The sequence below is a fragment of the Cricetulus griseus genome, chromosome 3 (genome assembly GCF_003668045.3).
Source record: "Cricetulus griseus strain 17A/GY chromosome 3, alternate assembly CriGri-PICRH-1.0, whole genome shotgun sequence".
Classification (NCBI taxonomy): Eukaryota; Metazoa; Chordata; class Mammalia; order Rodentia; family Cricetidae; genus Cricetulus; species Cricetulus griseus.
Genome location: NC_048596.1, coordinates 153,099,210 through 153,111,277, shown reverse-complemented (window position 1 = coordinate 153,111,277; position 12,068 = coordinate 153,099,210). Strand labels below are relative to the sequence as shown.

At 42.2% G+C, this 12,068-nt stretch overlaps 1 protein-coding gene and 1 pseudogene across 4 annotated transcripts in view; one reads left to right on the top strand and one right to left on the bottom strand.

Moving 5' to 3' along the window:
* Arhgap10 (Rho GTPase activating protein 10) overlaps positions 1-12,068 on the top strand; it is a 272,186-nt gene that overhangs the window by 179,120 nt on the left and 80,998 nt on the right. For all 4 annotated transcript variants that reach the window (XM_027410549.1, XM_027410551.1, XM_027410548.1 and 1 more), the window contains 2 exons: positions 6,729-6,834; positions 8,234-8,393. In XM_027410549.1, the coding sequence (XP_027266350.1) occupies positions 6,729-6,834; positions 8,234-8,393 (266 nt within the window). The remainder of the gene's footprint in view (positions 1-6,728; positions 6,835-8,233; positions 8,394-12,068) is intronic.
* LOC107979303 lies at positions 8,770-9,621 on the bottom strand (annotated as a pseudogene).

Sequence of the window (12,068 nt, the reverse complement as noted above, 5' to 3'; positions counted from 1 at the left end):
GAGAAAGAAATTAGATTTACTTGGAGGACAGTTTGGGGTTGTTCATCATATAGCCTGGAAAAGCTGAAATGTGCCAGGTTGCATCTTTAAGTCTTTGCATTCTGGAGAAAGGTAGAGTGATTGTGGAATGAGGTTTTACATTACAAAAGTTAGTGTCACGAGAATTATTACCATGTGTGACTAACAGTGGAGTGTTCGGAATCCTAATGCCAAATGTCCTTTGCCAGATGAGGAAGTTCCTACCCATTAGGAGGTAATGAAGCCTGAGATGGTGGGGTTTGCTGGTCTATTAAACTGTGTATTGCAATGAATCAGGTAGATGCAGTAGGTTCTGTCACCTGTTGGGTCAGTACCAAGTGTTTTGTTTCCTGACCTTGTGGCCTTGCTATAATAGTTTTCATACTGATTTGAATAACAACACTGTGTAAAAGAATCCTGTGGCTCCTGTAGTTACTGGCATGGACTCATACCTACAGACCTATGGACCTATGTGCAGTTGCCATTGGAAGGGACCCATGCTAATCTAGTTTAATGGGGAAAGCTGCACTTGGTAAATGGGTTTTCGGAGGGTTCAGTGTGTTTAGGGCAGAGCTGGATTTCTTCTCTTTCTTTCTTGTGAGTACCTTCCTCTGCACTTGATGCCTCCTGGGATGCGGTCTGGGAGTAGATCCTACTCTTGCATTTTGCATATGTACTTTTAAATATTGATTGCAGTTACACAAATCAGATGGCCAAAATTAACTCTCCTTTTGAATATTGGTGAATTGGGTTTGTGGTTTAACTATCATTTCCCATTGAAAACAGCACAGCTTACCTTGTTTTACTATGTCTGTGAGTTTAGCTGACGATTAAAATGACTCCATACAGCCAGCCTTTGTGGTTGTGTGTCACACCAGCATGGGAGATAATCTTTGATTCTTTTCTACTGTGTGGGTTTCTGTGATGTTAAGAATGTGCTCTCCCCTTCACTGAGGGGTCTGAAGGCTTCTCCTGACTGCCTTCATTTTTTTTCCTATCATTTTCTGTTGAGAATGTGAGCTTTTCAAGTTGATAATACAAAAATAAGAATTTGGTTCTGTGTTCTCACTACAAATTGTGTATCTTTTTGTTTGTTTCCTTCCTTCTTTCTTTCTTTCTTTCTTTCTTTCTTTCTTTCTTTCTTTCTTTCTTTCTTATAAAGCTGTTGGCCAGTGGCTTGGGTTTCTTACTGGTTAGCTCTGTCTTAATTATTATTATTATTATTATTATTATTATTATTATTATTATTATTATTATTATTTTGGTTTTTGGAGACAGGGTTTCTCTATAGCTTTGGAGCCTGTCCTGGAACTAGCTCTTGTAGACCAGGCTGGTCTCGAACTCACATAGATTCTCCTGCCTCTGCCTCCCGAGTGCTGGGATTAAAGGTGTTCACCACCACCGCCGCCGGCCTCTGTCTTAATTATTAACCCATTTCTATTAATCTAAGTATTTCTGCATGGTCTTAATCTTATGAGAGAACACCTGACTCGTGTCCTCTCCTCCCAGGATCACATGATGACTCCTACTCTGCCTATACTTCCCAGAATCCTCCTTGTCTCCTAGTCCCGCCTATCATTCTGCCTCATTGACCAAACAGTGCTTTATTAACCAATTCATTAACTAATAAGAGAAACATATTTACAGAATGAGATCTACCATCATCTCTTTTCTGTCTAAATAAAAAGAAAGGTTTTAACTTTAACATAGTAAAATTATATATAACAAAACAGTTATTAAGCAAGAACTATAATTTAGTACATTAAAATTTAGCAAGATTTAAAGAAAATATTATCTATCCTGTCTTTGTAAGTCTAAAGTGTTATATGTAACTTATCTTTTATCCTAAGGAAAATGATAACCTTAACTGTCTTCAACTCCATTGAAGACCACAGAAGGATAGTATATAAACTCTAGAATTGACAGAGACATCTTGCTACCTGGACAGTCACCCAAAGTTCTTTTGTAATGTTGGGGCATCCATCTTCAGCCCAATAGGCCATAGTGTGTCTGGCAGACTTCTCAGCAAAATGGGAAAATTTAAACTGCCTGTATTGGCAGTTTGTCAGTCATTTTTCTCTGTGTCCTGCAGAATGTCTGGCAGACTCTTCCGTGAAGCAGGAACCCTGAGACTGTCCATTTTGTTTTGCAAGTTCAGCAGTCACTTTCCTGTGGGTCCTGCATGTCCGGTTTATACAGCATATAGTCAAACAGTCCAGGCAAGAGCGGTTTCTTGTTTAAATGGCTAGTCTCGCCTTATTAAAAGCAAACTCCATAACGAGTTTCTTCCATGCTCATCTTCCTTTTTGACGTAATTGGTGTGCCAGGAGCAGTTGTGTCTCACTGTCATGAAAAAACCTAAACTATTTTAAATGCCATATTATGTAGGTCTTTGAAAGATTTGCTGACTATCTATCCATCTCAAATATATCTTTATAAACCTAACTAACCTAGGTATAAGGTTGACCATTATAGGTGACTATATGTAATCTGTATCTAATTATGCATTACATTTTAAAAGATCTGTATAAACATAATACCTAAACAAGAGGAGAAATATATGTATAACAAAATTGTCCTTAAATTTGTATCAATAAATGAAAATCCATACCAATGCAAACTATTCATTTCTGCATCATTTCCCCCTTTTTTTCTTTAGAAGGAGATTGACTGTGATCATTAACAATTTATGATCAACCCCATTTAAATGAAAACAAACATTTATAAACAGTATTTGGAAATGTGGGCGTCATTCTCTCTAAACTGCTTCCTGCTTTTTGGGGGTGCTGAAATACCATTCGGATCCTAGAAAATGCAGAAACCTGGCCAAGTCCTTGTAGTAGTTTGCAAGGCTGCATCATCTCAGCTGTTTTAGATGTTGGATCACCTCAGCCATTGCTTCAGGGGTCTTGGTCTGGAAGGAATCCACAGATTTTCATTTTCTGTGGAAACAAAAAGAAAGCCTCTTTTCCAAAGTAACCTGTCCTTAGACTTAAATTTTGAAGTCAAAGCATTTTTAAAATATATAAGTTGGATTAATCTAGCAGCATTTATAATCAAATGTCTTTTAGTAGTTGTTGCTCCTTCCCCAGCAATTAAGCAATTCAAGGACAACACAATAGCATACAGTATCCAGACTCTCTATGGAGTTTTCATCCTTACATGCCCTTTTTTTTAATTACTCTATTTCTTTTTCTTTTATTTTTTTCATTTTCTGTTTACTTTTGCATGTACTGTAATTCACTCTGTATACCAGGCTGACCTTGAAATCACAGAGATTTGCTTACCTCTGCCTCCCAAGTGCTGGGATTAAAGGCATGCGCCACCACACCCAGCTACTCTATTTCTTTTTTCCTCTTGTTTTTTTCAAGACAGGGTTTCTCTGTGTAGCTTTGGAGCCTATCCTGGCACTCGCTCTGGAGACCAGGCTGGCCTCGAACTCACAGAGATCTGCCTGCCTCTTCCTCCCGAGTGCTGGGATTAAAGGCGTGCGCCACCAACGCCCAGCCCCCCCCCTTCTTTTTTTCTTTTTCTATACCATTTGATTGTCTGGTAAAGAGCCTGGCCCTTTTCCGCCACTTTGCTGAGTCAGGAAACCTCCCTTAAAGGAGCCGCGAGTGTCTTCTTGTCTCTAGCAAAACAGAGACCACCTGAGAAAATGCTACTACCAAGAAATTGTGCTTGTCTCTGTTCTTTTGCTTCTAAAATCCCTTTTTAAGCTTTTGTCAGGTTTTAAGTGGAAACTCGTGCCCCAATTCCGGGCACTATTTTGTTACAAGCATTCTTCCCGCCAGCCTGGGCCCACTGCCTTCTCAGCCCCAAATGAATACTCACACGCAATATTAGTTGTAAAGCTCTTGGCCATTGGCTTGGGCTTCTTATTGGCTAGCTCTGCCTTAATAATTAACCCATTTCTATTAATCTAATTATTTCTACATGGTCTTAATCTTACCAGAGAACACCTGACTCACGCACGTCCTCTCCTCCCGGGATAACATGATGACTCCTACTCCCTGTTTGCTTCTTATTGTAAAAGAGAAACTCAGCTGTTCAGTACTGAACACATTGGAAACAGTTTTCAATTTCAGGAATTTGAAAGCCTTAGACTGTTAACTGCATTCATTAGGTTTACTAAAAGAACTAAAAGCACCTATTCATGAGAAACTTTTGGAAGTAGAAACCCATAAACTACAAATGTCTTAAATTGATCTCTGCAATAATTCGAAGGATTGTGTGAAGCTGGGAGCATCTTCCTGGAGGCCTTCCCTGTCAAGCCTGTTGCCCTTGAGAATGATGGAGTCCATGTTCTGCAGAGCCCTTGGCATGTCAGTGGTGAACATGGACCCATCCTGGCTGCGCTGGACTGACATTGGCCTTAGCATGAGACAGACAGCTTAATCCTGGGTGCCTGCCTGGTGTTGGGTCTTAAGAACCAACTGTCTCCCAACTGTTGTTCAGACTAGAATGCTGGTATTTGCTTTCTGTAGTCAAGTTATTTGTTCAGCACACTGAGTAAACACAGCCATTTCTGATGAAAAGCAATGTAGGATCCAGTGCTTGGTATTTGCATAACCAGAGCATCCCATTCCATTCTTGTTGGGAAGTACACACAAGGAAGGATGCAGAAATATGGGCATTACAGTGATTGAGTATGTAGTATCTCCTGTTTCTCGTAACTGGGCATGTTCATTTTACAGTAGGTGAGGACCAGAGGAGGACTGCAGTTCTTTTTACATGATGACTGAAGCTGGTGTGTCCCCTCGGGACTGCTTGGAAGGTTATTGCTTGTAGCTTCCTTACATTACAATACTATTGACACATAACATTTACATATTGAAATAATCGAACACTGTGCCTGTTTGTTTTTTAAGCTCCCGTGAGCTTGCTCATTATCTGCAGCCTCTGTTGTTAATGACATCATAAGCAAATAGACAAGGGAGTATGATGGACGCTGATGTATGGATTCCCGATTCTGTTTTTTTCAGTCACAGCAAACGTTTAAGTCTCTGGCACATTACAGGAATTTGTTGTACAATTAATTAATTGCCATAGATAAAATAATATGCTTTTTATTCATTGTCAGCTAATATCAATGAAAATATAGCAAAATGCATATGACATAAATAACAGAAAATAATGTATTTTAGCAAGAGTTTGGGGTGGGGAGGACGATGTTACCTTGTGGAAATGCCTGTCAGTAGAAAGATTTGATGTCAGAATAAAATGATGTAAGTTGAAAAGGTAAAAATGCAGACACAGGAAAAGAGTGTGTGTGAGAGAGGGAGGGAGGGAGAGAGAGAGAGAGAGAGAGAGAGAGAGAGAGAGAGAGAGAGAGAGAGAGAGAGGATTTAATGAACTGCAGGAGGCTCCTGGGAAGAGGGACTTGAGGCATGAATTTGAAGGCTCTACTCTTTTCTTGGATAGGTTTCAAAAGTTGTTCATTGTTAGAAATGAAGGATACCATCTCTAGGAGGTGGGGAACCTATCTCTTTGGCTTGTATTTCTAAGTGATGAATCCTGAAATATCAAACTAGATTTTTATTATAGGCAGCTGCTTGTTAGAGTCAGGGTAGGCTCCTGGGCTAGTAGTCTCATTACAAAGTCTTGAGAGTTCTAAATTCCTGATGACTGTGGAGCCTATGACTACTTCAGTTTCTGCTTTTATTTTGTTATTTAAAAATCAAAGCAATGACTTGAAATTATGTTCTTATTAACAATCTTACACTATACAGTCATTGTTTTCAAAAATTATTTGCATTTTATGAACATTGTTGTTTTGCCTGCATCTATGTCTGTGTGAAGGTGTTGGGTCCCCTGGAACAGGAGTTACAGATGATGAACTGCCATGTAGGTGCTGGGATTTGCACCCAGGTTCTTTGGAAGAGCAGCCAGTGCTCCATCTCTGGAAAGATGGAGTGAGCCATCTCTCCAGCCCCTATACAGTCCTCTTAATTAACATCTGCAGACTTTTATATAAAGCCTCTGTACTAAGCATTTCTTTTGTTTCTGATATTTTTATATTTGGGAGCTTCTGTGTCCTGCCCAGCTTTCCAGTTCCTAGTTACGAACCCCACTTTGCTTTGCATGGACTGATAGTCAATGGGAAGCTATGTGTTCTCACTTGCACTCTTGCATCACCCAGGGACAGAGCCCTCAGAAGTCACAGTGCCAATGGTAGCCCTTCTTGCCATGCCTCACTGGACTCTTGCAGAAGTATCTATTGTAGGGATCCCCATCCCTGTGCGTCTATCTGCTTGTGCCCTGACTCAACACAGGACTTGCTAGCAGGGCCCTACATGGCTTGTGTGCTGTCTGTTGGTTAGGCATAGTAAATACACATTTTTTCGTTGTCAGTGTGCACTTGATCTCACATGTTACCATACATCATGAACTATCCCTTTTGTAACTTAAGCATATATTTTGGGGAGAGTCACTTGACCCTGTAGCCAAAAGGCTCCTGTTGCTGTTACTGGATGTGTGTTTTCTGGTGGGTTGCCAAAGACTGGACAGAACAGTGAACTGACTAGAAGGTGTGTTGGACAGGGGAGAGGCCGTTAACACCAACCAGGGAAGGTATGCATTGGGAAAGGAACACCATCAGTTCTCTTTTCAGATCCTGAACAGGCAAACTGTTAGAATTTCTAGTTAGGAGTACCATGTTTGATTCTAAGTACTCTTTTGACTATTTTCCCATTCCCTTTTTAAAACAGAAAGTGGCAGCCCAGAGTCCCGTGTTAATGCCATCCATTTCTTGGTACACAAACTGCCAGAGAAAAATAAGGAGATGTTGGATATCTTGGTGAAACACCTAACCAAGTGAGTGTTCTTTCCTCTCTCAGTTTTCCCTCAGTGCTGTGGGTACTGTGCGTTGCTCTTGGAGCTGGGGCTGTATGTCCCCAGTACCAGGGGCCACACCTGAAGACCAGGCTGGACAGTAGACTGTGTCTTTTGGACAGAATGGTGAAGCAGAATGCCTGTTTCCTGTCTAAAAAGCAGAATGTATTAACTCAATAGAGAAATTTGCCTTTTCAAATAAAAGTGACTCCCAAATCACTATACCTGTAAAATTTGAGGGAGGAACAGGTTTGGAACTGTGGTTTCTCTAATAAAACCTAGTGCCTTTGGCAATGCCAGTGGACACATAGACGGACAAGATAAATGATGGCCCTACTATGTGAAACATATGGAGAAAAGAAGCACATTACAGTGAATGCTGAAGTAATTTCAGCTCAGTGGCAAAAGAACAAGTTGTGTTAAGACAATAGAGAGCCTTAATGGTGGATGGTCTCTGATGGGATGGAGTCTTGAGTTTAGTGGTAGGACAGCTAAGAACACCTGTACACGGTGCTCCCCGAGCTGCAGGACTGGAAGGAGTGAAGGACAGTGTTCTGATGCAACAGACATTGTTATGAAGCTGCAAGGCCCTAGACATCTGTGGTAGCAAGGGAAAGATGATCAGAGGAGAGGGGGCGTGTCCTAAGCTGCCTTTTTTCTGTGTGCAGCTAACACATAATACATGTGTATTTTTGTGGAGGAAGACATGTTTGTGGAAATGACAAGCAATATGACTTATTCTTGTCAAACAAAATGCAATTAATTCAAGAAATTCCATTTTTATTTTCAGTCATTGGTTCAAGACAGCTGCACAATACTTTCTATCTACATAAATCTACTTCCCTTTAATACTGAGCTAGTACATATGAAAAGTGATGGCAGGGCTGTCGAAGGAATAGCTGCTTAGAAATGAGCTAGCTAGCATGAGGACTGTCAGTGGAACAGCTTCTCAGAACTCCAGCTGTGTGAGTCAGCTTTCCATGCCCATGGCACACACCTGAGAGAGAACTGAGAGGGGAGAAGCTATGTCCTGTCTCGCTTACTGTGTGAGTAACTTCAGCCCTAGGTCAGCTGGCTCTATTGCTTTGGGCATGAATTGAGTCCAAATAACATGATAGAAGGAGCCTGTGGCTGAGGAGACTGGTTACCATAGGGAGGAGGGAGAGGGTTGGGGAGTGGGGAGCTGGGAAGGAGAGAGCGAAGAGCCTCTGGGAGCAGGCTGCTCTTTGGTCCAGGTGTCACAGGTGGACTCTGAGGAAAGTTTGAGTCTTCTACATTTTTCTTCTACATTACCTAAAGGAAATACAAAGTTACAGAATATTGAATGCGCTATAATTATTACCACCAAACTAAAATTGTTTTCCATCTTCATCAACATTAGTGTGTCAAATCACTCGAAGCAGAATCTAATGACCGTGGCAAATTTAGGAGTGGTGTTTGGACCAACTCTGATGCGACCACAGGAAGAAACTGTTGCCGCCATCATGGATTTGAAGTTTCAGAATATTGTTGTAGAAATATTAATCGAAAACCATGAGAAGGTACCGTTGTCTTTTTCTTCCTTAATAGTATTATGAGTTTGGCTTGTTAACATGTGCCGGCTTTGTTATTAGTCTCTACTGTTGTGAGTTTATTCCTAAGAAGTGAACGTTTTTTTCAGCTGTCTTCTGAAGGAGTTCCATGAACCTGATCCTTGCTGGGCCCTCCTCTTACCTCATTGCTTTGTTGAGGAAGCATTGTATACAGATGCAGATGACTAGGCAATGCCAATGTGATTGTGATTATGGATGGTTTAGACTTTTTTTTTAACAATATTTTCATTCCTGCCCTTGGATTTCCCAAACTTTATGTTAGTCACAGCCCTGTGGTTTTGGTTAAGTGAAGTCTTTTTATTTTTATTTATTTATTTTTTTTAGATGGAAGATAAGTTTGTATTTATGTACAGAAAACTTAGCTGTGAGTGTACATTTAACCCAGTTTAGTAGCGAGTTCTTTAGCCTTTGCCTTTTCCAGCTTGGCCATTTGAGCCACAGATTTAGGACCCAGGACATTGCCTCCCCAGTGGCGTCGGATCTCATCATATCTGACGTTGTAATTGGTCCTAATAGCTTCCACCAGCTTAGCCAGAGCACCGTTGTCTTCCGAGTTAACCTGTGTGAAGGCAACGGTGGTACATGTTTTCCTGTGGACCAGTCGTCCCAGTCTGACTTTTCCCTTGATGATGCAGTAGGGGACCTCCATCTTCTGACACAGGGCAGGCAGGAAGACCACCAGCTCAATGGGGTCTACATCGTGGGCGATTACCACCAGCTGAGCCTTCTTGTTCTCCACCAAGGTGGTGACTGTATTGACTCCTGCTCGAAGAACAGGTGGCCTCTTAGTTGGGACATCCCCTTTGCCAGCAAGCAGCCTTCTTCTTAGCATTGGCTAACAGCCTTTGCTTCTTCTCCTGCTTTGTCTCTGGCCTGTACTTGTGGGCAAGCTTGAGCAGCTGGGTAGCTGTTTGCCGGTCCAGGGCCTGGGTGAACTGGTTAATGGCAGGAGGAACTTTAAGCCACTTATAGAGGATGGCCCTTTGCCGCTGCAGCCAAATGTAATGGGGCCATTTGACGAAGCGTGTTTGGGCTGGATGTCCTGCCCAATGCCGAAGTTCTTAGGCCTCTTCTCAAACAAAGGGTTCACCACCTTCTTGGCCTCCTGTTTCTTTATAACGGCGGGGGCCGGGGCCACCTTCTTCCCCTTGACCTTCTTTCCCTTGGGCATCTTGCTCGGCTGCAGAAGAGAGCGAGCAAGTGAAGTCTTTTTAGCTCAGGGAAAGTGAATGGTGTGTAGAAGAGGAGACTGGTTTCCCACTGGAAAGCAAAAAGGAGAGAGGAAGGCGAATTTCTCTGTCATGAGAAGTACATGAGAACTTCCCTCTCATGAGCCACTAGGAGCATTGTTCACCAAGAAGGAGGTATTTCTTTTGTTGGCGGGGGGGGGGGGGAGGATTCTGCTTCACATTCTGGAGGATTTGGTACCTAAGTTCAGCCCTGAGTGTGACTCTGGCTGGTGTGTAGTCTGCCCCATGGTAGTGTGTGTTAGCATGTAGCTGACTTCTCTTGGGGTCCACTCAGTGTAAGTTCCTGTGTGTGTGTGTGTGTGTGTGTGTGTGTGTGTGTGTTTGTTTTGCCTGTGTGTGCACACACAAGAATGGTTTTAGATGCCCAGCTTTGCTTTGCTTATCTCCTGCATACCTCAAAACTAAGATTCTTCCTGTTAAGAAAAACAGGTACTCTGATTGAACAAGGCACACATTTACCCTTAAGAAGACATACACAGTGTAACAGAAAAGTACTTTTGGGGGGCGGGGGTGACAAAGTTCCTAGCCTTTTTGGATCTTTCCTAGATTATATAATTTTACCCCTCTTCTTGAGAATTCTTAAGAATTTCAGCTTGTTACCCATACTGCCAAATCTGTGGGTCTTGGGTGAAGAATTTCAGCTTTAAGGTTAGCTCTTAGGTGGCTGTAATCATGTTCCATTCTCTGTAACTCAGGCAAGGCATGACTTTTAAAAATACCTTTCAAGAGTCTTTCAAGAACTCGTAGAGGGTCCTCCATTCTGCCAACTGTAGCTCTTTACCTTGCAGATAACTCTGCTATGGCTGCCTTTAAGATAGGGGATTTAAAGGCCATAGAAATGCTTAGAAACACATTTGTGTGCTAAAAAGAGTTTCTTTTTTCTTTTTTTTTTTTTTTAGATTTTATTTATTATATATACAATGTTCTGCGGGTACCCGATCTCATTATAGATGGTTGTGAGCCACCATGTGGTTGCTGGGAATTGAATTCAGGATCTTTGGAAGAGCAGTCAGTGCTCTTAACTTCTGAGCCATCTCTCCAGACCCTGTTTTTTTTTTTTTTATTAAGATTATCATATGCCAAGCCTGTACCAGGTGCTGGGATGAAACTGACAGACCTGGTTGGAAAGTAGGTGAGAACCATGATAGGTGCTTAGTCCTGTAACTCACATCTGTCTAATGTGCTTTGTGGTTTCTTTTTCCTTAGATACTGGCTTTCTGTCTGCTAAGCCACTGAGGGCAATGATACTTGTATGTACTCAACCGCTACCCTCTAGGTACACAGGGAGTAATTACTGAATGAATTACTGTATCCAGCACACCCTGAGGGAGTTGGAACAGTGGGAAAGAGATGGCAGACAGAGCTAGAGTCCCTTTGAGCCGATTGTGAGGACCACTCTTCTTGGGTCCTTAGTTTGCATTTTTTGGAGCAGTTTTGGTATATGTGAGTGTAGATTTATTCTGACAAGTTAAACTTGGTATCTGACCTGTCAGTTTGTTTTACTAAAGTGGTAAAGGCAGTTTGTTTGGGTGGACCTTGAGTCTTGTTGCCTTGGTAGCCGCTGTTGAATTTATGCCGTCCTGTTACACTGTCATTAAGCCTCATTGGTGTGCACTGAGTCACCCAGACAGTACACTTGGGCAGGTGGCCACTGTTGATTTTTAGAAAAATGTATCATTAGACTACCATCTTCAGGATGTGACAGTAGCTCAACTTTCATTATATTAAATCTTAATTAGAGAACTCTGGGCAGTTAGTTCATCTATGAGAACTGGGTTCGAGGTCTCACTCTTAGGTAAGGGGGATTCTAAGCCCTACTGCTAGGGAAACAGGCATGTCATGTTTCTGCAGGAAAGTGGTGATGGCTGTCTGTGTTGTTAGATCTTGTGGGAATTTCCGAGTACCCTGGTAAGCCAGTCCTTCCATGCACTCAGCTCTCATCTCTCAGAACTAAGCCTAGGGTTTGTGGTTCCTCTCTGCCCTCTGTGGCTGGACACATAACCTCCGTAAGTGAAACTGCTGAGATTTCTTCTTTAATATGTTTTTGATTGAAACCAAATTACATTACTTTGCCCTCACCCTTCCTTTCCTCCTTCCCACCTCTCCCAGCCACCCTCTCTCACATCTCTCCAATGTCCTTTCCCCACAGTTTTGTCTGAGCCATAGCTCCTGGGGCTGCAATATAGATGTAGTCATTGGAACTGGCTTCCCTACAATCCGTTGACCTCTGCATTGTGTGCAGTTGTGGTTTTCTGTGATGGCTCCATTTGCTGTAAAGAGAGGTGGTTTCAGCAGCCTGAGACTTCCTCTTGTGGAGAGGAGAGGTGGGCACTGTGAGCAAGGCTGAGGCTGGGAGTGTAGGACGTTGTGGCTG